Below are 26622 nucleotides of genomic sequence, written 5' to 3'. Positions count from 1 at the left end.
AATCTGGTGACATCAGATGCGATTGTTGCCTTGTAAGCTGTTATGTCGTATTTGTAGATGATCATGGGGCGGGGCGCGGGGGGTGAATGAGTTGCGAGGGGTCCTCGGTTTGAAGCCCGCACTGTGCTGCTGGCTGACATAATTGGAGGAAGACCAAGTGTTCGAGTCAACTGCTAAATGCTTAATGAGTTGTGTTGCGGAGATTAGTTAAGAATCTCACTAATTCTGCTCTGTTAGGATCTCGTATTTGTAGTTTTCGGGAGGTTGAGGTTGAGAGCGCTAATTAAAGAGTTCTCATTTGAGAGGATTAGCCCAAGGAATTTGCACCCATTTTACTGAAACGATCGTAAACCCGCTCTGACTCTGCCTCGTCCCCTATCCGTCTTTTTCCCCAGACCACCATGGTGTCACTAGAGGGTCTGACGAAGGTGGTAGACCCCTCACAGCTGACATCGGACTTTGACGGCAGCCTGGACTACAACCACGAAGAGTGGATCGAAGTGAGCACCCCGAAATGACTTTGCACGAGGTTTTCGCCAGAGTTGGGAGTAAGACACATATAACCTTCAAGTTTCAAGCAAGTTACTGTGGCAAAAACGGGCAAGTCGAGTCGAGTCCCCACTCAATTTTTGTCGAGTCACGTCGTAAAATATTACCCAGTTCACAACATACGTTCACACATTAGCCACCTTGTACTCACTATCTCTGCTTGCTGTAGCTGTTCGCTGTACTACTACGAACACATTCACAAGCACATGGAGCCATATATTCTTGTTCATGTGTAAGTCGTCTTTTTATGCACCTGGCTTGCACGTTGTCAAGGTGCGCAAATTCTCTCGTAATGTCTTCTGACAACACCCCATACTGAGCAAATATGTGCGCATGGTTTCTAGCCAAGCAAGTCTAAAGTCCTTAAAATTGCTGAATCGAATCAAGCGATGTGACTCAATTCCCAAACCTCTTGTTTTTGTTCATCGTACTGACATTGTTGGCTTCCCTTGCAGGTCCGCGTGGCGTTTGAGGAGTTCTCCGGTCACGCCACGCAGATGCTCGCCCGGCTGGAAGAGATGCAGGAAACGGTGTCGCGTAAGGACTTTCCCCAAGACCTGGAGGGAGCACGGAGGATGATAGAAGAGCACGCCGCGCTAAAGAAGAAGGTCATCAAAGCACCCATTGAGGAGCTAGACACAGAAGGACAGAGGTAAGTAACCACAATACTTACTTAACTTGAAATTGAAAAGTATAAGAATATGCAGATGTCCATTGGACTATATGACCATCCATTTGTAGTTTCCAGTCTCCTTTTGTTCATGAGTGTCAATTCTGATAACACGCAATTGTATTAAAAACCATTTGGATTATTAATAGTTCATTTGTGGCATTTCACTCTCTATCCAGGTTACTGCAGCGGATCCAGAGCAGCGAGCCCTCGTCCAACCGCAACGGGAGCAGCGGTGGCAGCGGCACGAACAGCAGCGGCGGCGGCGGCGGCGGCGGCGGCGGTGGAGTTTGCAACGCCGATACCCAGGGCCTGGCGCCGCGCATCACCCAGCTGCTGGAAAAGCTGCACTCCACCCGGCAGCACCTCCACCAGGCCTGGCACGTCCGCAAGCTGCAGCTGGACCAGTGCTTCCAGCTCCGCCTCTTCGAGCAGGACGCCGAAAAGGTCGGTTGGCCGGGAGTTCGGGGGTGTCGCTCTGTGTGAGCGGTGATGCGGCGGTAATGCGGAACAACAGCGGCCGATCACTGCGGGGCACGCAATATAAACACAACCTAATTATGGCCACAGTGAATTGATTTGCTGTGTGTATGCCGAGCACATCAATTTAGGCCAGCTTGTGCTGGGTGGCAGAAGAAAGTACAGTGAACTCTCATTTATTGGGGGGGATACGTTCCAGACACGCGGCTTGGTAGAGGAAGGGTATGTGAAACGTGCTTACGGAGAGTGGCTGCTATTGGAGGCAATATTTTAGACAAATTCGTGGTGACGTTAACATATTAATATAAAGAAGGCTGTCTTGAAATGAACCTTTGCAACCAGCAACCTGGCGACCAGTAAACAAGAGTTAGTGTGTCAACAAAATAAATACCGTAAACTCACTCCCGATAACTAGCTAACTAGCATGGCTAAAGTCAGTTTATTTGTCAGTTTGTAATCCAAAAGTTATTTACCCAAACATAAAAAAAAGTATATACGTATATATTTTAGAGTTGCAATTTCGGTACCGGGATACTGTGAAACTGTAATATTTTTGCTTACAGTTATCATACCATAAGAATCTGCTACCGGCCAATGTCTACTTTAAACAACCCTATACTTATTTAAATACACTTAAACTAAATAAAACACACTTTAAAGTATTCTGTTCTCACACTCTCGCTGTCAAGAAATGGGAGACGAAATATAAAGACGCACAGGTTTCGCTCCAGAAGAGGCAAATCTTGCTTGCTTCAAGCTCTTTTAATTTTACTATGAAACTGACATGTACCAAAACGATTTAAACATTGTGTATGTTCTACCAAGCCACATAATTTCATCTAATGAAAGGCTGTTAGTTTAATGTTAACATATCATGCAAAATGCCATAGATGGGCGAATATAAATTAGCAACAATGTTACGATAATTATAAACCTTCAAACAACTGCTACTTTAACACACATAGTTTAGTTGCAGACCGGCTATGCCTCTTCTTCTTTTTAGTCTCATAGCAGAGCGTGAAAGGTAAACCACAATGTAGCACCATCATAGGGTTTCACTGTGTACGCAAATATTTGGCCTCAAACTTGACAGCTGATAAAAGCCACTTTACAAAATAAGACAGAATGAGGCAAAAGTACGAGATCCATCTCAGAGCGAGCGGAATTTAAAAAAGAAAAAAAATCAGGTTGCAGTACCACAGATAGCTGCTGTCTTGGATACACTGCAGTAGCAGGAGCTTGTTGCTAGGACACCATAGGCCACCAGTTGTGCTGTAGAAGAGGCTACACTTTTGCCACTTTCATTTCTCTGCATGCTGACCTGGATAGATGACAGCTCTGCACACGGCTTCAGTTCATCAACGCACCTGCCCTGCTTGCTTTCCACCTGGTTCACAATGAAGTTAAAAATATATATTTGTGTGCGTGTGTTTGCTCTCTTCCGCCTTCCCTGTCCCGCAGATGTTTGACTGGATCATGCACAACAAGGGTTTGTTCCTGGCAGGCTACACTGAGATTGGCAACAACCACCCGCACGCTGTGGAGCTGCAAACACAACACAACCACTTTGCTATGAACTGCATGGTAAGACACGTACACTTAGTCACAATTCGCTCCCATTTCCAGCATGCTGTTCATAGTATAGGCAGTAGTAGTTATCCATCCATTTTCTGTAGTGCTTGTCCTCATCATACTTGGTGAATTTGGACAAGAGGCGCGTGGTACACCCTGCACTGGTCACCAGCCAATCGCAGGACACACAACTGTTCACACTCACATTTACACCTAAGGGCAATTATAATATCTTCAATGGACCTAGCATGCATGTTTTTATAATTTTCACGGAAGCCATAGTACCTGGAAAATGCAACATACAGGAATGTCTGGGCTTGGATTTGAGCCCAGAACCTCAGTACTGTGAGGCAGACCTGCAACCAGTTTCTCATGTTGCCCCCTCCAAAGTCAAACAGCCTCAAAATGGAATAATTTGGAGTTCAAACAGAATTTTCTGAAAAAAATGTGCATTTGATTTCTTCCTTATGAAACAATACATGTTTATTTAGAAGCATGTCAAATGTATGACTCAATGCAGCTGCGTAGTTGGTTGCTTAGTGCTTGACTCTGCTCATCTAAAAAGTACACTATTGATTAATAGTACTGGTCAAATGCAACCAGTGGGGCACAAAGTTGCTTGTCACAAAATAATTTCCACTCGTAAGACTTATTTGAAGCCAAGTTGTTTTAAAGCGTCACATTTGCTAACCTGTCACTCTTTGAACTCTGACAATGCCGCACAACGAACTGTTTGGCCATAGCCAACTGTTCCCTCCTGTGGTCTGTGCGGCTTTGCGCACTGAGTTTAGTTTGTAGTATCTTTGAGCTAATCCATTTTATTTCTGTCAGAGTCTTCAAAGTGCGTAATGTTACTGTATTTCATTTTACAGTGGTAACTAGTATGACAGTTAAGAATGTTGAATGTTTCTTAAAACAGTACCTGTTTTGAGAATGGAACAAATGAAGTCACTTGACTTTACTTGTGAACAACTTGTGCAAAACGTCCCCAGAACGGCTTGTGTTAGACTTTGGAGGTTCCACTGAATGTAGTTGTCCAGGTATGTAAAAGACAACTCCCTTAACTCCCAAGAAATGTTTGGGAGTTAAACCAGAGCTGCCTCTGTTTTCACACACTTGTTTTAGTCCTGATTTTCACTCGGCATTATATAAGCATTATGAAACTAGTGAACCTCTGGAGATTCTCTCCATACTTGAGAAAAGAAGGCGATGCACAATTCGAGCCGCAGAAGTTGTTGAGTGAATCCTTCTACCTCGCAGAATGTCTACGTGAACATCAACCGCATCATGTCGGTGGGCAACCGGCTGCTGGAGTCGGGCCACTACGCCTCCCATCAGATCAAGCAGATCTCCAGCCAGCTGGAGCAGGAGTGGAAGGCCTTTGCCGCCGCGCTGGACGAGCGCAGCACGCTGCTTGAGATGTCCGCCAGCTTCCACCAGAAGTGTGACCAGGTTTGGGAAACACACACTCGCAGTATTATTAAGGCAAATTAAAGTGATGTGAACTGCAAAAACGGGGCTTTAAAAAAAAAAAAAAAAAAAAAAAAACGAGGAAAGTAATAAAACTAGGAATATATTACTTGATTTAAGAACAGGCAAAATTGACTTGATATATTTAAAATGTTGAAAAGGGGTGCTTTTCAATCAATAACAGAGGCTAATATGTGGGGTACACTGTATTTCTGGTTTTAAGCTAAATTTACCTATAACCAGTAATAAAATGTCAATTAAAAGTTATCTTTTTAAGATTTTTAAGGGGGGAAAAAATGCTTAAAGCAAGTGAGGTGTTGTTACTGCCTAAAAACTGCTTGGTAAGAAGAAATATCTTGGCAGAAAAAAAACAAGCATATTTTGCCTAAAGTTGAGATATTTCTTGGTTGGATTTGACTTTTTCCACTGTATCCTCTCTAACTACATCATGCGTGTTATATCGACACAAGGACGACGTCTTTCTCTCGAACTCAAATAAAGTGACCAAGGGCATATCCCCATTGGCTGGATTCAGCACTCGGGCTTTTACAATACCCGTTTGGCTTTATTGAATCTACAAAGCCTGATGGATGCGCCACATTTGCATACATTTACGTATAATGTTTGCAGGTCGTATGTTGTCGACCAATTTTTGTGCTCATTAGTCACACTACAGAATGACCCATGACCGGAAACCCAATTGGGGACGCGAGTGGTTCAATTTACCGACCCAGAACAATCCTGTAATGCAGCCAGTCTTTTATGTTTGTGAACAGAAATTGTTCTGCCCTAATCTCTTCCGTTTGAAGATTTAGTCATCCATCTTGCGTTCATCATGATAACAATGTTTAAAAGCCTCTCGCTCTAATAAGGTCACATGGTGTTTCTCCTCTCACATGAGGCTTGAAGAAATGTTTGTCACTGCAGGCCAATGAGCATCCATAAATAATAATTGATAAACATAAATAGCAACGGTTAAAAAAAAAAAAAAGGCAACACTGTCTTACTAGCATGTGATAGCAAGCGTGTGCTGCTTCCTGCAGTATATGAGCAACGTGGACTCGTGGTGTAAGGCGTGCGGCGAAGTGGATTTACCCTCCGAGCTTCAGGACCTCGAAGACGCCATTCACCACCACCAAGGCTTGTACGAACACATCACCGCCGCCTACTCAGAGGTGAAACGCCACACCGTCAGAACCTCAGATTTGCATGGTTTGAAACTACGTTCAAAGAATACCGACTGTTTTTTTTGGGGTGGGACCCAAGGTGAGCCAGGATGGTAAAGCCCTGTTGGACAAACTGCAGCGACCGCTCACGCCGGGCAGCGCCGACTCGCTGACGGCGTCGGCCAACTACTCCAAGGCGGTGCATCACGTCCTGGACATCATCCACGAGGTGCTGCATCACCAGAGGCAGCTGGAGAACATCTGGCAGCACCGCAAGGTCCGCCTGCACCAGCGGCTGCAGCTCTGCGTCTTCCAGCAGGATGTCCAGCAGGTACGCACACTCTTTGCGTTTTGATTAAAAGGAAAGCTTTTTTTTTTGGTTCATAAAAAACAGAGTGGACTATTTAATGATTTCATTTTGATTGTTATCTCAAGAAATATTACATAACAATCAAAATTAGGTCTTTTAAAAAAGGATTTATCAATATGTTTAATGTAGTTTTTCCCCAACCTTTGAGCCAAGGCACAGATTTTACAAAAGAAAAATCTCACAGCACACCGCCAAACAAAAATGTCACAAAAAGTATATATACGGTACTGAAATAATGATGCTCTCGTCACAATTCTCCCACAAGTTGACATACACAGTGTGGCATATGGGGCCTGTTTAGTTGAACACAAAGCTGATATACTTGAAGGAATTGAAGACAGGCACACAGATCTTATGTAACAGAACCGAGCTTTATGCGGATTTAACTGGCAAAAATCCAATCTTACAAAGAGGGTGGTTCTGATCGGATCAAAAAGTACAAAGTTGTCATCATTGTGATTGGATTCATTTCGAGATCAAAATGATTCATCAACAAAATTAACACTCGTGAACACACATACACACACATCGACATTCTTTCGGGTGTGTGTGCTGTTCCTCGGAAGGTGTGAAAAGCAACGTTGCATTCATCAAAATGCGAATGTGTTCCTCCAGTTAAAGGTCTCCAAACGCATTATGAGATGTGATGATACGTAAAAAGGTGCAGTATGATAATGCGCATACGGACTCTCCAAAAATAACGGGGGTATTCGGCGCTGTGTTGACATGGCAACCGTTGCCGAGGAGAGTGCATGCAGATGCTGTGAAGCAGCGGGATCCTCAACAGATATCACTGATTGTAATAATGGCTGCAGTGCTTTTTCTTTTGACACTTGTTCCAACTGCGAACGCCACTTGAGAGCTAGCCCGTACGGTGACCCCTGCATGATTTTCTCGTTGTGTCATTTCAGGTGTTGGACTGGATAGAGAATCACGGTGAGGCCTTCCTCAGCAAGCACACAGGCGTGGGCAAGTCCCTCCACCGAGCCCGAGCCCTCCAGAAACGACACGAAGACTTTGAGGAGGTGGCCCAGGTAGAGCCTTGAGCATTAACCTCCAATGTTACATGCCATGTCGTTATATCACAGCTGTATAAAAGCAGAGGCAGATATTGTTTCATTACTTCAGTTGTGGTAGCAAAAGCCTCATTTTGTCTGCATCAGGGATTTATAAAAGATGAGTCTGCAGGTTTGAGCCTTTTTTTTTTTTTTTTTTTTACCACAATAAAAATGCAGTGGCACCTCCGTTCATGAACAATCGGTTTCCAAACAATATTTTCAGACAAATGCTTCATTTCAAATGCTTCATTTCATGTACTGTACATAGTAGTGACGAGAGACTCTGAACTAATTAAATGTAAAACTACGTTTGTAAAGCGAGGTTGCACTGTATTGAAATGATATGATTATTATTAAGTGAAAATAATACATATTTGATATTTTTGTTTTTTGTTAGTATTTTCAAAACGGTTTGGCTGAGATAAATCAAAAGCTTCAATTGTATTTTAATTTGCGGAGGCGTGACTTCATCACCAAGCCGCCAAATTACAGATGCAGCTGACACGTATATGACTGGAATGTGACAAATGAGTCCAAATCAAAGAGGCTTTCTTACAAATGCATGTTCGGAAATAGGCCTGCTCACAAATATGACTTGGTTCTGTAATTTCAGCCTTGGGTGGACGGGCACTTCAAAGACCCAAATAGCTATACAAGCCGTTATGAAGTAAATTTTTCATAATTTGATCTGCTTGATGTGCTGCAACATTCATATGATTCTTGCAGATAATTGGTGTTAATTATATGATCCATTGTTGCTATGATAATGATCATCTCTGTCACCTATGTCACTACACTCAATGACTCAACATCTCTCTGTATTTTCACGCTATAAAATATACTCACCTTCTCCCAATGTGGGTAGAACACATACACCAATGCAGACAAGTTGCTGGAGGCGGCCGAGCAGTTGGCCCAGACGGGAGAGTGCGACCCGGAGGAGATCTACCAGGCCGCCCACCAGCTCGAAGACCGGATCCAAGACTTTGTTCGCCGCGTGGAACAGCGGAAAGTCCTGCTGGACATGTCTGTCGCCTTCCACACGCACGTCAAAGAGGTGGGCCGAAGCATGGGAGGGGGATAGTGGGTTGGTGACGTAATGCTGAAGTGGATGGTGGGCTGCATGTGGAGAGCTTTTTACACTGTAAAGGCAGATCATTAATACACTTTATTGTGTTGTGCTAGCATATGATTAGTCACGAAGGGATACTGTGTATAGATGACAAGACAAACAAGACTGCCACTTACTAGAGGCCTGACAATCCTGATTTGGATTAGCACCCAAATTGTATACCTTCATAGATACCCACACGTTACATCCTCACCCATTTGCAAAATGCAGGGTGGGGAAAAAAAAGTAGGTACAGTATGCACTTTTGAAATTCACATTCTTTTTTTACAGGGTCTGTGAATAATGGCAAATAATTTGAGTCAAGAACAAAGAAAGTGAAAACTAAAGCGGAATTGCAAAGGTACAGAAGGAAGAACAAAAGGAAATATTTATGGGAGGGAGAGAGGAAGGAATTTTAAGCAAAGGAAGGAATGCAAAATAAAAAGCAGGCTTGAGAGAAAGGGAAGGAAGGAAGGCACAAAGGAAGGTGGCTGAAGAAAAAGCAGGTCTGAGGTAGAAGGAAGGAAGTCAGAAAAGCTTATGTGACAAAAGAAAGGATGTAAGCATGCATGGATAAAATGGGAGAAAGGAAAGAAGGAAAATAGGAGGTGAGGAAGGAATTCAGAAAGAAATGAAGTCTGGGTTGAAAAGGAAAGTCAAGAAAGAAGGTAGAAAAGTAGATTTTAGTAAAGGATAGACGTCAAGGATGCTAGAATAAAAAGCGACTCTGAAGGAGGAGGCCAGGAAGGAAAAGATGCCAAGAAAAAAAGCTGTTAATGTATTAAGATATAAAAACACTATTATATAATATATAAAACAGTTTTCCCTTGTTCCTCACCCGCTTTCATAGCTGTGGACATGGCTGGAGGAGCTCCAGAAGGAGCTGCTGGATGACGTGTACGCAGAGTCGGTGGAAGCCGTCCAGGATCTAAACAAACGCTTCGGGCAGCAGCAGCAGACCACGCTGCAGGTCACCGTCAACGTCATCAAGGAGGGCGAGGACCTCATCCAGCAGCTCAGGTAGCCGCAATGGACGTTCAAAATTGCCAGAAGAAATGTACAAACTATTCAGGAAAATGAATAGATACTGTAAGTAGTTAAAAAAAAAATTGGAGGAGGAGGAGGAGGAGGACGAGGAGAGGCGTTTGCAGTTGACCCTTCCTTAGCCTCCATTTCTGTTTTCATACAGAGGAGGTTCCTCTTCCTCCCTCTTCATCCTCCCATCTCTTCTTTCTCTCTGCTTTTTTCCTCCTCATTTGTTCTGTTCATCATCGCCCCGTCCCTGGTGTGTTGGCTCCACTGTGTATTACGTAACTGCTCTTAAAAGTGCACATCTAATTGTGCGGCAGTTCCTCCACACATCTCCCGTGTATGTGTGTACGCGAGTGTGTGGGAGTGTTGTGATTATCCTTCAAACAAATCAGTTCTCACCTTTCTTGCTCTTGTTTTGCCTTTTTTTGTTCAGTGATTGCACATGTTTTTTTTGTGTAACATAAATGAAGAATGTGCGCTACATGCCTTTTTTAGCAAAATGCCATTATTCATCAAACACCAAGTACTCTCACATGACAAACTGGGAAATTCTATGGAATAGCTTGAATCATTTTTAAAATGAGCAATTTTTTAGATTGCTGCTGTCATTTCCATTAGAAAGTAGTAGGCTGGTAACTATGAAAGTCTGCAAGTTTGCACAAGGTATATAGCTTTAGTACATAGATAATTTGGCAATTACACTTGGTGTAATCACTCTCCTTGCTGTTAGATTACAGCTGAATTGATTTCCCTTTTTTTTCATTTGATGCATATACAGTATCTCACAAAAGGGAGTGCATCCCTCACATTTTTGTAAATATTTTACGTCTTTTTATGGGACAACATTCAACAAATGACACTTTACCATAAGTATTGTAGTCAGTGTACAGTTTGTATAAGAGTATACATTTACTGTCCCCTCAAAATAACTTAAAACAGCCATTTATGTCTTAAACATTGGCAACAAAAGTGAGTACACCGCTAAGGGAAAATGTCAACATGTTACCAATATTTTGTTTGGCCAGTGGCTGGCATTACTTTCTAGCAGTGAGCTCAGAGTGTCATCAACAGGTTGCAACAGAGAGACTGGAAGAGTCACAGAAAGGCACACGTGCATGAGTACAATTTAAGATATCTGTTATAAATGTTACCATTCGGGTTCTTTTTGGAGAACCAAAAGTACAGAAACATTAAACAGTTGGACGTGCATTCAAAAGTTCACCTGGAAAGGCATTTGAGGTTCATTCTGAAATTCCACCCAAAAGCCCCAACATGGCTAACTTTTTGTGAGTACAGTAGTGTATACGTGTTTGTCGTTTGCATACCTTATTGTTTGAGTCTCGCATTGCCAGGGACTCTGCCATCTCGAGCAACAAAACACCGCACAACAGCTCCATCAACCACATCGAGATCGTGCTGCAGCAGCTGGACGAAGCTCAGGCCCAAATGGAGGAGTTCTTCCAGGAGAGGAAGATCAAACTGGAACTCTTCCTCCAGCTGCGCATCTTCGAGAGAGACGCCATTGATGTGAGACTCTTAAACACGCGTCGCTGGGGCGTTTTGGGTCGTTTTGATATCACTTCGCTCTCCTCCCTCAGATTATCTCCGACCTGGAGTCGTGGAACGAGGAGCTGACAGGTCAGATGAGCGACTTTGACACAGAGGATCTGACTGTGGCCGAGCAGAGACTGCAGCATCACGCTGATAAGGCCTTGACCATGAACAACCTCACCTTCGACGTCATCCACCAGGGACAGGAGCTGCTTCAATGTGTTAATGAAGTCCAGGCCTCCGGTAAGTCCCCTGAAAAGAAAAATGAGGACACAAGTTGGTTTGTCACAGGAGCCACAGCAGAGCATGTTGGTGTTGTGTTGGAGTTCAATATTGACACTGCGGAGGTGTTTTGAGGGTCATATTCGGTCAGTGTTTGTGATGAGGCGCCCACTCACAAAGCATAAAACGTCACCTGTGAGCTCGCATGTTAATGGCTGCCTCGCTAGTTGGGAACTTGCTGACATTAAACAGAGGCTTTGTCTAATGCTAAGGTTTCAATACGAATGTCACAATAACTAAGCCTAATGATTCATGGTATATTACTGCGTGAAACACTGCATTTATAGTTGTACATCTGCCACATAGATTTTTTTTCTTGTGGTTGTGAATACAAGGCATTTTATTTTATAATGATTGTGTTTGTAACAGTATTGTGCCAAAATGTTATTTTTCTTGTTTTGAAAAGACCTAATTATTGGACCATCGTTGCTTATTTATTTAACTGTTATGGTTGTGGCCATAACAGTTAGGAATTATATTGAAGTTGAATTGAGGAGCTTTATTTAGACAAAAGCAGTGCTTTGCTGCTATCTTGTGATATCTTTGTGCCAAAGACCTATGAAGTGAGTTGAGGAATTTCATTTAGACAAAAGCAGTGCTTTGCTGCCATTGTGTGGGATCTCGAGGCAATTCTAAATGTTTTTGTGTATGCATGAATTACTCGCAGATTTTTGCTGTTCGTGGCAGGGTTTTGTCCTTCCCTATCGGGGAACACTGCTCTGCATAAACGTATCATAAGCAATTGGAAGGTTCCCAAGTGAGATTTTGGACATTGTAGTTCACTAAGACCATGCGTTTGTAGTTTATGACCTGTTTTGGCAGCTCACCCGCAGAGATTACTTGACTGTGTTTTTCCTTCGGGTGTCGTCAAGCTTTGTCCTCGAAAAATGGCAAAGGCAGACAGCCATGTGTATCAAAAAACTCTCATGTTTACTTGCTAAAGAGAATTAGGAAAGTTGTAATGTTTTCATAAGTTAATGGTTTACTAGACTGACAATGAACCAATCCTTTTCAACTCCGGGAATGTTGATATGGTGTACCTTAGATAGGATTTGACAACATAATTTCCACAAAATAATTGCATGTTGAATGTGGGACGTGACATGATTGCTTCTGTTGTATGTCGAAGTGTATTTCATAGGGGTCGGCGTACATCTACCTGTGTTGTTCCTCCAGGTGTCGAGCTGCTATGTGACCGCGACGTGGACATGGCGACCCGCGTTCAGGACCTGCTGGAGTTCCTCCATGAGAAGCAGCAGGAGCTGGACTTGGCCGCCGAGCAGCACCGCAGGCACTTGGAGCAGTGCGTCCAACTGAGACACCTGCAGGCCGAGGTCAAACAGGTAAGAAGTCTTCATTTCTACACCGTGTCACGTTTAAAGGTTCCGCTTTTTTGGGGTATTTAATAGTATTATTATTTTTTATTTTTTTTTCCAGGTTCTGGGTTGGATTCGTAATGGCGAGTCCATGCTAAACGCGGGTCTCATCACAGCCAGCTCCCTGCAGGAAGCTGAGCAGCTACAGAGGGAACATGAACAGTTTCAGCACGCCATTGAGGTTCGGTTTGTCTATTGCAGTTTCCCAAATTTTATTGAACCATTGCACATATTTTTTTAATTTTTTATTTATTTTTTTTAAATCACACGGCACGCCACCAAACAAATGTCACAAAAAGTGGAAAGATCACTTAATTATCAGTCCCTTCAAGAATTTGTTCCACCAATACCCATAAATTATGTGCATGTTTGCAATTTAATCCACTCACCGCAACTTTTACGCAAATTGGAACCAATCAGCAGTCCCAAGCGCAAACGTAACACATTACAGGACACCGCCAAAGTCACTTTGTTTTTGTTTTGAAGATGCATACATGTGCAACTCTAACATCATTCATCTCGCAAATAAAAATGTCTAAACTCAACACATTTATTTATAGAGCACTGTAAAAAAAAAAAAAAAAAAAAAAAAAAAAAAACTGAGGGAGGAAAGTTATTAGTAAAAGTTATCATGACAAAATAACATTTAAAAGACAAATAAGGATTAAAATGGCAGAGTAAAATAATTAAAATCACTGTTTATAAAATGCTGCTGCAAAATCCGTTTTTTTAGGCTGCAACAATCACAAAATAATGCATGCAAAATCCTGGAGGAACTGAATTCTCTAACTTCTGCCATCTTGCGGAAAAGCATTTAATTGTTCTGCCTGTCACTATACGTCGCTGGCATAGCTAGATGAACAAAGATGCATTATTTGAAGTAAAGAAATAATTCTTGGACCAATTCAGTGAAATTGGATCATTTCTCTCACGTCACACTGGTTGGGAATCACTGGTCTATGGAACCGTTTCTCGTCTCCATCAGTGGTTGCTCATTCATTCCGTTTGTTCCACTTCCCGCCTGCAGAAGACCCACCAGAGTGCCCTGCAGGTTCAGCAGAAGGCCGAGGCTCTGCTGCAGGCCAACCACTACGACATGGACCTGATCAGGGACTGTGCCGAGAGCGTGGCGTGCCACTGGCAGCAGCTCATGCTCAAAATGGAGGACAGACTCAAGCTGGTCAATGCCTCTGTGGCCTTCTACAAAACCTCGGAACAAGTAGGACATGCAATTGACATTTAATTGCAAAAACATTTGAATTATCAAACCTTGCTGGTGATTTTTTTATTGTTAGAAATTGTCTCCCCCCCCCCCCCCCCCCAGTAGGGTGTGTTTATGGGGCATAAGAAAAAAACACCACTCTAGTGATATTGTCCACTATGGGAGGTAAAAGCAGTCATAACATTGACTTAACTTCCTCCTGGCAGGTGTGCAGTGTGTTGGAAAGCCTGGAGCAGGAGTATAAGCGGGAGGAGGACTGGTGTGGCGGAGCGGACAAACTTGGCCCCAACTGTGAGACGGACCATGTGACCCCCATGATCAGTAAACACCTGGAGCAGAAGGAAGCCTTCCTCAAGGTTGAAATGACACCATGGAAGATATAAACAGAGTTCTGCTGTTACACCTCTGAGCTCACATTTTTGTCAAACAGGCGTGCACTCTGGCCAGGAGAAACGCAGATGTCTTCCTCAAGTACATGCACAGGAACAGCGTCAACATGCCGGGAATGCTGAGTCACGTCAAAGCACCTGAGCAGCAAGTTAAAAGTCAGTTTGGCAGATACAATTCAATGGAATTAAATGATCTATATTAGCAATTCTCTCTTCAGGGTCACGCAAGGGTGATGTGAAAAATGAAGAAACAGCGGAAAGTAACAATGGGTAGTAATTTGCCGAAGTAATTAATGGATGAGACCGATTAGAAATGTAATGGACAAATAATTAAAGCTATTAACCTAAATGAATTAATTTATATTCGTGCCAACAGAATGTTGGCAGAAAATCTTTTATAAATAATCAATATTAATAATGGTTAAGGAGCAGCTGCATAATTTGTCCTTGGAAAAGACAGACTTGTGTATCAAGATAGTGTATGGATCTAATAGATGACAGACTCTACATTTTATAATAGGGATGCATCATTTTTACAATTTTTTTTGCTCGCTTCACGCATTAAATTGTGATGTTTTGATAAGGTGTAACGCCAAATCCTTGTTTTGGAACTGTCCATAGCATCAACCTTAATTACCACTTCGCAACATTATTTCCACAAAATGACTATGCAGGAGGCGTGATGTATATTTCATAATGGCAAAGGTCATCTACCACTACAGTTTCCATTATGAAGATTCTTATGGCAAGCTGTTTGAGCATTTATTCAATATCTTTGATATCCAGATTAAGGGCTCTGTACTAGTACAATGATGACGATTAAGATGGATATCAGGGCTTTCTGATGAAGGCGCAAACAGCTAGCCATAGAAGAACAATCTAATTTCTTCCTACATAACAATGCAATGATTAGTAAAGGTGTCTACAGCCAGGCTGAATTGGATAGTATTGACTCAAACGGAGAATCTTTCCGAACGAGCGAGTGTTACTTTATTTTCACAGACATCCTCAATGAGCTGCTGCAGAGGGAAAATCGCGTCCTTCACTTCTGGACCATGAGGAAGCGGCGTCTGGACCAGTGTCAGCAGTATGTGGTGTTTGAACGCAGTGCCAAACAGGTGAAAGAGTTACAAAACAGTCTCTTACTGCCTGGGCCAAAAGAGTTGACCAAAAACATCACGCGTTTGTTTGTTTTCAGGCTCTTGAGTGGATTCACGACACAGGTGAGTTTTACCTGTCCACCCACACCTCCACTGGCTCAAGCATCCACCACACGCAGGAGCTGTTGAAGGAGCATGAGGACTTCCACATTACCGCCAAGGTGGGTTCCGCGTCACTCCGGCCTCGGCACGTGGATGTAGCACGTGTGCAAAACGCTCTCGCTCGGTCGTCCGCAGCAAACCAAGGAGCGTGTGAAGCTGCTCATCCAGCTGGCGGACGGCTTCTGCGACAAAGGTCACAGCCACGCCGGTGAGATTAAGAAATGGGTGACGGCCGTGGACAAGCGCTACCGGGACTTCTCACTGCGAATGGACAAATACCGCTGCAGCCTGGAGAAAGCCTTGGGCATCTCGTCCGACTCCAACAAGGCTGTAAGTCCATGCATGCTCCATCGCCCAGTGTGAGCATGCAGTGAATTTATGATTCACCCATTTCATGTACAACAAAATTTGGGGGTGGGGGGGACGATGTGCAGCGTAAAACAGGCTTAAGACAAAAAAATGACGTCACCTTTCTCTTTATCTCTCGTTTGACAGAGTAAGGATCTCCAACTGGACATCATTCCTGCCACAGCTCCGGGCTCTGACATCAAACTGAGGGATCCCGCCCATGAGCTCAATGAGGAGAAACGCAAGTCTGCGCGCAGAAAAGAGTATGTGCCAGTTATACCATTTGTGCCGTTAAAAACGCAGTTTAACAGACGAAGGGCTGCTTTATTAATTATAACTTCAGCTGCTCTAGTGGATCGTGATTTAGGTATTAGCCATTGGCTACCGAATCCATGATGAAGTAATTGCAAAGGCGCATACATAATGCATTTGCATGATTTAAAGTATCCTTTGCTTGGTCAGCTCAGTAACACCGCAAACGCGCACGCACGCACACACACACACAGGAAGGAAGTGTATGGCATTGTGAGTCTTACAAATAACCATTCCAATATCCAACATCTACAGCTGCTTTATGACCGTATTTTATAGCCTCAGAACATATTTTATTCAACTAATAAACTTATTCAAAGCTGATGGGATTTGGCAGTAAAAGGCTGAGATCATTACGGTCAATATGGCCTTGTTTATGTTTTTGTTTAGGTTCATCATGGCGGAGCTGATTCAGACGGAAAAGGCGTACGTGCGAGACCTGCGGGAGTGCATGGACGTAAGTTTCACTTCTGTTTACACGCATGAAAACAAAAACAAAAAAAAAGGGAATCTTTATGTGGCCTCACACAGACTTACCTGTGGGAGATGACCAGCGGGGTGGAGGAGATCCCTCCAGGAATCCTCAATAAGGAGCACATCATCTTCGGGAACATGCAGGATCTTTATGAATTCCACCATAAGTAAGCATCAGCAGTGACTTCTTTTTTTTTTTTACAGGATCTGGATTGCTGTTGTTATAGCTCCTCCTAGTGTTCCAATGGCTCTTTACACATAGACTGGCCTCGTATTTCAGACCTGACCACCACAGTCCGTAATAAAAGTCTGGATGCACTTGCTCATGTTATTGAAGATGTGTCCAAACTTTTGACTTGCTACTGTATGCAACTCACGTTTTAAATTATAAATGTATTGTAAGGGTTTTAAAGAAGGTTTCTTTGTCCTCTATTTTCAGCATCTTTCTCAAAGAGCTGGAGAAATATGAACAGTTGCCTGAAGATGTTGGCCATTGCTTTGTCACATGGGTATGCATCGCTTTTTCACTTACCATATTCATACTGGTAAATAACCCGTAAAGAATCTTAATCATTTTTTGGTTTGTATTTTTATAGGCTGATAAGTTCCAGATGTACGTGAATTACTGCAAGAACAAACCAGACTCCACTCAGCTCATCTTGGAGCATGCTGGGAACTATTTTGATGTAAGTTAAATGTCACGGTGCTCACAATGCGTTATGGTTCATTATCTTGCATTCTTTTCTCTTTTCTCTCTCTGCGGGTTTAACAGGAAATTCAGCAGAGGCACCGACTGACCAACTCGATCTCCTCCTATCTGATTAAGCCGGTGCAGAGAATCACAAAATATCAGCTCCTGCTAAAGGTAACCTTAAAAAAAAAAAAAAAAAGACACTAAGGTGACAATTATACAGCGGACACCAGGTTTATTGTGGGGGGTGCTATGTTCCAGACCCAATTTTTTTAAAACTAGTTTTACCGCTCCATCATGTTGTAAACACATTAAAACCCACTAAAACTCACTGAAACAACACACTTTTTAAAGAATTCCATAGGCCCTGCTCTCAGTCTTGATCACAGTTTTCCAAATAATAGTCAACCTGTGCTTGCTTCAAGACGTTTGACACACTTGAAGAGAATTAGTTTATATTTAACCAAACCCTGTGATTTCATCTAACAAAATACTGCTAGTTTAATGCTAACATATGATTCCAAACGCCATAGACAGGCTAAGAGAAATTAGCATTGATGTAACGGTAATTCTAAACCTTCAAACAGTTGCTACTTTTACACACACGAGCAGCAACACGCACAAACAGAGCATAGGACAATACTCACAGGCTTGAATTCTCTCTGCTCTTACTGGAGCTTACAGTAGTTGGGGACCTTCTCTGCCTCACCTTCGTGCTCTTAATTACACAGTATCTCTTCCAGCAGATCTTGGTGCTCCCTGGCATGTTGCTGCACAGCTAAATTGTGACTTGCCTGTATACTGTAGTATAAAATGCCCCCCCCCCCCAAAAAAAAAAATCGCTTAAAAATCTGTGATATAGCATTGGGCACAAACGAACCACGATGTTGCGGCCGGGGGTTCACTGTATAGTGTTGTTACAGTTAAGTGTATTTGTGCTATTTTTAGGAGCTGCTGACATGCTGTGAAGAAGGCAAAGGCGAGATCAAGGATGGCCTGGAAGTGATGCTCAGCGTTCCCAAGAGAGCCAACGACGCCATGCACCTCTCCATGCTGGAAGGTAACTGAACACGCACCATTTGTAGCGGAATTTCACTTACCTTTCCTCCTCTCCCCTCCTTCAGGTTTTGATGAGAACATTGAGTCGCAGGGCGAGCTCATCCTGCAGGAGTCCTTCCAGGTGTGGGATCCAAAGACGCTGATCCGCAAGGGTCGAGAGCGACACCTCTTCCTCTTCGAGATGTCCCTCGTCTTCAGCAAGGAGGTCAAGGACTCCAACGGCAGGAGCAAATACATCTACAAGAGCAAACTCTTTGTGAGTCCTCCTTGACGCACTTTTCATCTATGCGACATTCCAAGTAACCATGAGCATTCCGCTTTCTCCCCAGACCTCCGAGTTAGGGGTGACAGAGCACGTTGAGGGAGACCCTTGCAAGTTTGCTCTTTGGGTGGGACGCACACCGACGTCAGACAACAAGATTGTTTTAAAGGTAAGACGCTCTTCCTCACCACTACCTTCCTCAAAGTTTGACCCATGTGGGTTTTCCGCACACTGTTTTCACATTAAAAGATGTTTTTGTTCATCCTCCGGGCTCCATGCTGGCCATTTGTGTCCACCTCGCTGCGTAAAATCAGGAAATTTAAAATGTTAGGTTTTTTTAAGTTTTTAACCAGATGAGATACATTATACTTGGAGAGATATGTGTTATAAACGCACAGCAGTGTTGTGGTCCACTATTTTACATGCTGTGTTTAAGTAAACATCTCAAATGTTCACAGAAAGTTAAAAATAGTGGCATATAAACATCCCCTGAGCTAAATAGTTGAAATTTAAATTGCAATGAAGATTAGACATGTTTTTTATATGATCATTGTGTTAAAGAATCGACATCGGTCTATGCTTGGTTTGGTCTACCTTCTTTAGCTTTTTGCTGTCCAGTCTCTTTAAGATGTCTGCTTTCTTTGCATGAGCAGCTTGAAGGTCATTGCCAACTTCTCCGTAGTCACAATGCCCACCTCAGTCCCCTTTTTCACTTTTTGCGCTTCTCTGTGGAGCCTCTGCTTCGATTGTGCACGCGTTTGTTAATCTGGGGCTGTCTTATCTGTGGATGTTTGTCTCCAAAGTCTTGTTGTGGGCTGACGTGCTTCCACCAACGCTGCTGACACTTGCTTGACTTCTCAACGCCCACAATCTGGCTGCACGCTGTAGTATCGAAGCAACAACTCAACTTTTTATCGATTTGACCAACACTTTCAGTGTCATTCTCTCAAATCGCTTTCCTCTGGTTCCTAAGTGTCAGAAAGGTTGAGATTGGTGTCAGTGTTTGGAAGAGCATGAAGATGAATAAACTTTCCACAGAATAACGAAATGGAAATTGCGTAACTAACAGCTACAGAGTGCTATGTGCATTGTTAACGAAATGTGTCATCACTAACATTCGCCACCAATATAGAAAACAATACTCCTAATTGGGCTACACTGTAATGTCAGGTTGTCGGTGTTGTGCACTTTTTTGTTTGGTTTGGTTTGTTTATCATGTCAGTCCATTTTGTGAGAAAAGAAAATGTACCCTCTTGTACAACAAAACCAGTGAAATTGTCTATTTCATATTTCAAATTTAAAGCTAAGTCAGGGATCCAAACATGGAGCGATGGTGAGTACAAAATATCCCGCAACACAGCCCTTCAACTTCACACAAGTCTGAAACTACAACACAAAAGCGCCTCTAATGAAGTGGCTTCTAACTGTCTGACTGAAAAATACTTTTTTTTTTTTTTTTTTTTTTTCAAGAATCAAGGTCATTTTAGGATAAAAGATAAATTAACATTCAAGAAGCGAAAGGGCTAAAAGTTAGCATAATAGAGATTCTTTCACACAGTACTACTCTCTGAATGTTTTTCTAAACTGTACTGTATTTACTTTCTTCAAAATAGATAAGAGTAAAAATTATTGTAACGACAGGCGAATATCATACATCAACTAGATAATCAGCTGATAAGAGAGCCTAAAGTGGTTTGTTCAGACTTGTGGGAAAGACGGAGTGAAACCATTCTCAAAAGCAGTTGTTTTCCAAATAGCCATAAGCTTGGACTGTCCCCCCAATCGATAGGCATCCAACATCGAGAACAAGCAGGACTGGATCAAGCACATCAGGGAGGTGATCCAGGAACGCACCATCCACTTGAGGGGGGCACTTAAGGAACCCATACATATTCCCAAAGCCAGCGCTGCCAAGCACCACAAGGGCCGAAGGTAACCGAGGAAACTTTGATACTTTCCATACAGTCTTTGAGGTTAGGAATGGTGCACAATCGACTCATTTGTGCAGTGGCATTAGGAGACACCGTCACATAAAACAAAGACAATTGCACGTTTATTTTATCAGAGCACATCCTTACGAAAATCCACTAACTTAATGCTAACGCACGATTCAAAACGTCATAGACGGGCTAGCGAAACTGGCATAGATGTGGCGGTAGTTATAACACTAAGCAATGGGTATTTGAACACAAAAGGTGCAGCAGCATATTAGTCGAATACTGTGAAGTGCTAAATACAAATGTCTTTTGGTCTTTTTTTGGGGTGCTGCAATGGATTAATGGCATTTCCATTCATTTCAGTGGAGAAAAATTATTTGAGACCGACTTAAACTCGTAAGTCAAGGCACTGCTGAAGAACAAAAAGAGAAATGTGAATGTGTTTTTGTATTTTAGGGATGGAGAGGATCTTGACAGTCAAGGTGAAGGCAGTAGTCAACCAGACACAATCTCTCTGGCCTCACGCACCTCCCAGAACACACTGGACAGTGACAAGGTGAGCCGCTCTCTCCTAACACACGGGTGGGATACACGACAAATTGGTCGTACGTCTGTACTCACCTCCTTCCCGGTGTGCGGCAGCTCTCCGGCGGCTGCGAGTTGACTGTGGTGATTCACGACTTCATGGCGAGCAATAGCAACGAGCTGACGGTGCGCCGCGGCCAGACGGTAGAGGTCCTGGAGCGCTGCCACGACAAGCCCGACTGGTGCCTGGTGAGGACCACCGACCGCTCCCCGGCCCTGGAGGGCTTGGTGCCCTGCTCCATGCTGTGTATCGCGCACTCCCGCTCATCCATGGAGATGGAGGGCATATTCAACCACAAAGGTAACAATGTTTTTATAATGATTATTACAAAGGGCAACCAACATCTCCTTGTATTTTCCATTTTGCACACCTGTAATTAACACATTGTTAAATTAATTGCAGGTATACTTAATGTTGTAATCTATTACATTACAGACACCTTGTCAGTGTGCAGCAATGACTCCATCATGCCAGGATCTTCTGCTACACTTCAGCCTGGTCATGGAATGGGCTCCCATGCTTCACCGGGGCCGAAGCGACCCGGTAGACAAGACGTCGCCTCTAAAATCTAAGAAAAAAGAAAAGAAAAAAATAGTGTCAGCTGGTATTGTACAGTTGTCAACATGCGCTGTGTCTCTTAGGCAACACTTTGCGAAAGTGGCTCACCAGCCCCGTGCGGCGGCTGAGCAGCGGCAAGGCGGATGGCCACGTGAAGAAGCTGGCCCACAAGCACAAGAAGAGCCGCGATGTGAGGAAGAGCGGCGAGATGACCACGGGGTCGCAGAAAGACTCGGACGACAGCGCCGCCACGCCTCAGGACGAGACCGTGGAGGAGGTTGGGACACGCCGCCGCCCCTCTGTCGAACACACGGACTCGAACCGCCGTTTTGCTGTGTTGCAGAGGGTCCGCAACGAGGGGCTGTCGAGCGGCACGTTGTCCAAATCCAGTTCTTCGGGCATGCAGAGCTGCGGTGAGGAGGAAGGCGAGGAGGGTCCTGACTCGGTGCCCCTGCCTCCACCTATGGCCATCCAGCAGCATAGCCTGCTCCAGCCAGACTCACAGGATGATAAGGTGAAGCCGCAGGCGGAACGCTCAGGGATAGACAGCCAGTGTACACTTCGGAACGATGAGAGCCCACGTGTCCGCACATACATTTGGATTTTCCCCACGCAGGATTTACAAATAAATAATCTAGTTTTAAAAACACACACTCAACTGTGAGGCTGTTCCAGCCAATCGGACGCCAGACGAAAGGCAAAATAACACAATTGGCAAATTCTGGTCAAGGGGACTGATGCTGAAGCGGAGTTATTAAAAGTGAAAAATACACAACACCTTGACCTCATACCAACGACAACATGAAACACATACATTTTGGAGAGTTCCAAAAAGTCACATTCAAGTGCTAGTTTAGTTTATTTGACTATTATTATGTATATATTAAATACATATTTTACTAGATAAAATGCAGTTAGCAGGTGTACAGAAGGTTTTTGACCTTGTTTAAAAATGCCTGCATTTGTGAGGACATGGATTGGAAAGGAGGAAGAAGGATATGTGCTCGACTTCAACCCTCTTCAGAAGTTGGACGGGTTACACTCGCAAAACACTTCATTGCGCTTCATATTTTTTAATTTGTCCAGGTTTTGATCTTCTTTCAGACCGAATGTTTTCTGATAGTTTGAGTTTTCGCTTCCTGTGTTGCATCCTATTCTTTCCTCTCTGACAAGTTCTTTTAGGCAGCAGAGACTCTCTCTTCTGACACTAATTTGTGTTTCTCTTTTGTTTTGTTTCCTGGTTGTATTGTTTGCCATAATGTAGCATTACCTTGATTTATGTCCTGTCTTTGCTTTGTCTCAGTTTCCATACCTCTCCATCTGAAAAGCCCCATCTTACTCCCTCTTTCTTCCCTCACTTCTCCTCTTCCCCTCTCGGCACTCTTCAGCTGTAAATGCTCTTTTCCAATTACTCCTTTTCCTTTGCTTTTTCTAACAATGTACCGCCTAGAATTAAGTACCCTTTTTTCCCCCAATTTAAGCTTCTTAGAACTTTTGTCGTTTTGTATTTTTTTTTTTTAAACAATGCGCAGTTTCTTAGAGAATGTTCCTGCCGCTTCATCTATTTTTATTTTATTTTTTATTTTTTTATGTCACACACTCTGACTTGATGTTTCTTAAACCCACAGTTGTAGTGAGGCAATGGAGTCAAGAAGCCTTAATGTGCGCCAAAGTGCTAGAAAGTTCTCCTTCAGCCTGTTGAAATGTAACAATACGACAGCTTTGTTCTGCTTGTTGAAAAGCTTCAGCGGATTGAAATGAATGCAAAGTGTTGTTGGTCCCTGGAGTCCAAATTTTAGCCGAACCCACCGCTCGAGGTGAAAAGTTGAAAACGTTCCCCCTTGTTGCCATCACCACCCCTCCCTCACCCCGCTCGTCCTCATCTCCCTTTTTTACCCTCTGTGCGTTTAATCTCATAATTGGCATCTGTATAAACGCTGGCGAGGCCACAAGAGCGCACAGGCTCACCCAGAAAACCTAATTGGGGAAGCACAGCAGAGCAAGGGTGAGACTCTCCTGAAATATATATATTTATATCTTTATATTTACATCCACATAAAATTCCTCCATCTCCCTTTTTCCATTTTAAAGACTGATCATTACCTCAATAAGCAGTACAACATATTGAATGAAAACATATTCTGTCCTCATTGCTTTTTTTTAATCACATGATCTTTTTTTTTTTTGTCTATCCATTTTCACCCATACACAACTTTTTTTGTTTTGTTTTTTAACCATTAACTGCTTTATCACTTTATTATTTGACTGTAGCTCGATATTCCAAACATCAAATCACATCACTGACAAATAATAAGACTAAACAAATGAATAAACTTTGAACTGGTTCACTCCTCAACATTAGGCATTAAAGCTTGCATTCCATTTATACGCTACTGGTTCATTCAAGTCCACTTATAACATATGTATGAAACCATTCATTTGGGAAAAAGGGCTTTAGGGTCTGTGTTCACCAAGATGTCCTTAATGCAGCTATTGTCAGCAACCAACAATAATGGCTCATTTCCCTGCTAATGGTAATTACGTACATACTTCTGGTGGACATGGACCCTAAAGGAGCAGCTTTGTTGTTAAGTGGAGCTCATTTTCATTATTGTCTACATATCTGCAGAACTCCTCTCGTCTCTCCGTCCGCCCGTCCAGCTCAGAAACTCCCAGTGCTGGTGAGTTGGTGAGCGCCATCGAGGAGCTGGTCAAAAGCAAAATGGTAGGAAATTCAAGGATGTACCGGCCACTTTTGACCGCAAATGTCAAGAGTTGATTCTTTAGATAAAAGAGTCCAAGTTGCCCACCGTGTCGAACTGTTCATTCAAATTCCCCTTGCTTGCGCAGGCCCTTGAGGACCGGCCCAGCTCGCTGTCAGTAGAACAAGGAGACAGCAGCTCTCCCTCGTTCAACCCCTCGGACAACTCCCTCCTCTCCTCGTCCTCCCCCATGGAAGAGGTGGATGAACGGCGGGCCGGCGTCCTCAAGAAGAGACAGTATGTCACTTTCCTTTCTAAATCCGTCCATGTATTATTTTTTTTTTAATCCCCTGCTGAATATTCTGGTATTTATTTTGCTTAAGTTACATTCTCCTGGATCTGGTGGAAACGGAGAGGGATTATGTAAGAGACCTTGGCCAGGTGGTAGAGGTGAGCGGAGCTTCACTTATTCGGCGTAGCAATGATTCATTTCATTAATTTAGCTATGTGTGCGTAGTCGCTGTTGTGACTGTGCTTGTATCTGCGTCCAGGGTTACATGAGCAGGATGAAGGAGGAGGGCGTCCCTGATGACATGAAGGGCAAAGACAAAATTGTGTTTGGCAACATCCATCAAATCTTTGACTGGCACAAAGAGTAAGGAGCAACACCACCACCACCACATCTTGTACTCTGACAAGTTTCTCTGTCTGGTCCAAGCTTACGATCGTCTCTGTGTTTTCTACAGTTTCTTCCTCGGTGAGTTGGAGAAATGTTTGGAGGATCCGGACAGACTGGGACCGCTCTTTCTCAAACAGGTTTGTGTCAATATAGTTTCACTTCCTGCGTACGATTATTTTGTTTTTTCTACCCCTCATCTACTCTTTATGCGTGGGTTTTTAATTGTTTTATTAATGCATAGGAGCGGAGACTCAACATGTATGTGGTGTATTGTCAAAACAAGCCCAAGTCTGAGAGCATTGTGGCAGAGTACATCGATACTTACTTTGAGGTAATATATAAAATGAAAAAGCAATAGAGAGACAGCAGAGAGCTTCCTTTTCATGGATCTTTGTCGTCTGTGGCAGGATCTGAAGCAGCGGCTCGGTCACAGACTGCAGATCGCAGACTTGCTCATCAAGCCAGTCCAGAGGATCATGAAATATCAGCTCTTGCTCAAGGTTGGTGTGCTGTGGTACACGAGACGGCACCAGAGCTACGAATATTAGATAGACTTTATTAATGGCATGCGTTTGCTGATTTTTGGGGGTAATCTGTCCTCCATTATTCACTAGAAAACTTGCCACAAGATGGCGCCAAGCCGTGTCGAATGGACAAGTGGAGCTACTTTTCTAGTAGACACGGCTTTGGTGCCAAGGAATTATGTTGAAAAAATGGCACATCTCGACCGAGAGACGAGCTTTGTATGTCGGGGAGGAGCTAAATTTACTCTCGGAGACGACTAATTTACAGGAGTCATTGCTGTGCGTACTTCGGGTGCATTTTCTTTCCTAAATCAAATCATGTTAAAAGATGTTTTTGGGGCCATAGTTTGTGGTATACTTTTACTTGGAACTATTAATGTAGGCAATTAAACCTTTTGTGGTTACTGTGCAGTATTACCCAAAGCCATATACATATATTTGTTTGTTTTAGGATTTCCTGAAACACTCTAAAAAGGCAGGGCTAGAGTCTGTGGATCTGGAGGTAAGAAAGCAGATTTAACCAATCATTTCCATTTCCAGCCATTTCTTTAACCCTTTCTGTCTCTCACAGAAAGCAGTGGAGGTCATGTGCATCGTACCAAAAAGGTGCAACGACATGATGAATGTTGGCCGGCTTCAGGGATTTGAAGTAAGTAATGGAACTGACCACCGCATGGATGTCTGCTCACGTAACCTTCTCACCATCCTCTCCAGGGAAAGATCGTAGCCCAGGGACGTCTTCTGCTGCAGGACACGTTCATGGTGACGGACGCAGAGAGCAGTGCGCCCGGCCGGATGAAGGAGAGGAGAGTCTTCCTCTTTGAGCAGCTGCTCATCTTCAGTGAGCCGCTGGACAAGAAGAAAGGCTTCTCCCTGCCAGGCTTCCTCTATAAGAACAGCATCAAGGTAAACCTCAAATCTTTTCCGATG

The 26622-nt window shown here is 43.4% G+C and overlaps 1 protein-coding gene across 6 annotated transcripts in view; it reads left to right on the top strand.

The window, feature by feature from the left end:
* LOC133470734 (triple functional domain protein-like) overlaps positions 1-26622 on the top strand; it is a 60375-nt gene that overhangs the window by 25267 nt on the left and 8486 nt on the right. For 3 of the 6 annotated variants that reach the window (XM_061759470.1, XM_061759469.1, XM_061759471.1), the window contains exons 6-51: positions 396-500; positions 1005-1201; positions 1399-1666; positions 3161-3283; positions 4532-4723; positions 5785-5916; positions 6008-6238; positions 7189-7311; positions 8201-8392; positions 9297-9466; positions 10831-11005; positions 11077-11272; positions 12488-12654; positions 12749-12868; positions 13715-13906; positions 14116-14265; positions 14340-14454; positions 15301-15416; positions 15497-15619; positions 15696-15890; positions 16056-16171; positions 16611-16677; positions 16752-16861; positions 17134-17203; positions 17291-17380; positions 17467-17559; positions 18334-18445; positions 18510-18700; positions 18774-18875; positions 20010-20039; positions 20496-20638; positions 21100-21199; positions 21286-21529; positions 21665-21772; positions 21871-22064; positions 22131-22301; positions 24417-24512; positions 24638-24786; positions 24873-24939; positions 25041-25144; positions 25236-25305; positions 25410-25499; positions 25576-25668; positions 26144-26194; positions 26264-26341; positions 26407-26598. In XM_061759470.1, the coding sequence (XP_061615454.1) occupies positions 396-500; positions 1005-1201; positions 1399-1666; positions 3161-3283; positions 4532-4723; positions 5785-5916; positions 6008-6238; positions 7189-7311; positions 8201-8392; positions 9297-9466; positions 10831-11005; positions 11077-11272; positions 12488-12654; positions 12749-12868; positions 13715-13906; positions 14116-14265; positions 14340-14454; positions 15301-15416; positions 15497-15619; positions 15696-15890; positions 16056-16171; positions 16611-16677; positions 16752-16861; positions 17134-17203; positions 17291-17380; positions 17467-17559; positions 18334-18445; positions 18510-18700; positions 18774-18875; positions 20010-20039; positions 20496-20638; positions 21100-21199; positions 21286-21529; positions 21665-21772; positions 21871-22064; positions 22131-22301; positions 24417-24512; positions 24638-24786; positions 24873-24939; positions 25041-25144; positions 25236-25305; positions 25410-25499; positions 25576-25668; positions 26144-26194; positions 26264-26341; positions 26407-26598 (6213 nt within the window). Of the gene's footprint in view, positions 1-395; positions 501-1004; positions 1202-1398; positions 1667-3160; positions 3284-4531; positions 4724-5784; positions 5917-6007; positions 6239-7188; positions 7312-8200; positions 8393-9296; positions 9467-10830; positions 11006-11076; positions 11273-12487; positions 12655-12748; positions 12869-13714; positions 13907-14115; positions 14266-14339; positions 14455-15300; positions 15417-15496; positions 15620-15695; positions 15891-16055; positions 16172-16610; positions 16678-16751; positions 16862-17133; positions 17204-17290; positions 17381-17466; positions 17560-18333; positions 18446-18509; positions 18701-18773; positions 18876-20009; positions 20040-20495; positions 20639-21099; positions 21200-21285; positions 21530-21664; positions 21773-21870; positions 22065-22130; positions 22302-23051; positions 23793-24416; positions 24513-24637; positions 24787-24872; positions 24940-25040; positions 25145-25235; positions 25306-25409; positions 25500-25575; positions 25669-26143; positions 26195-26263; positions 26342-26406; positions 26599-26622 lie in introns of those variants that run through there. The other 3 variants (XM_061759473.1, XM_061759472.1, XR_009786059.1) reach the window with 2 other exon arrangements.

The sequence above is a fragment of the Phyllopteryx taeniolatus genome, chromosome 21 (assembly GCF_024500385.1).
Source record: "Phyllopteryx taeniolatus isolate TA_2022b chromosome 21, UOR_Ptae_1.2, whole genome shotgun sequence".
NCBI lineage: Eukaryota > Metazoa > Chordata > Actinopteri > Syngnathiformes > Syngnathidae > Phyllopteryx > Phyllopteryx taeniolatus.
Note: the sequence above shows the minus strand (reverse complement) of the source record. Positions and strands in the feature narration are given on the sequence as shown.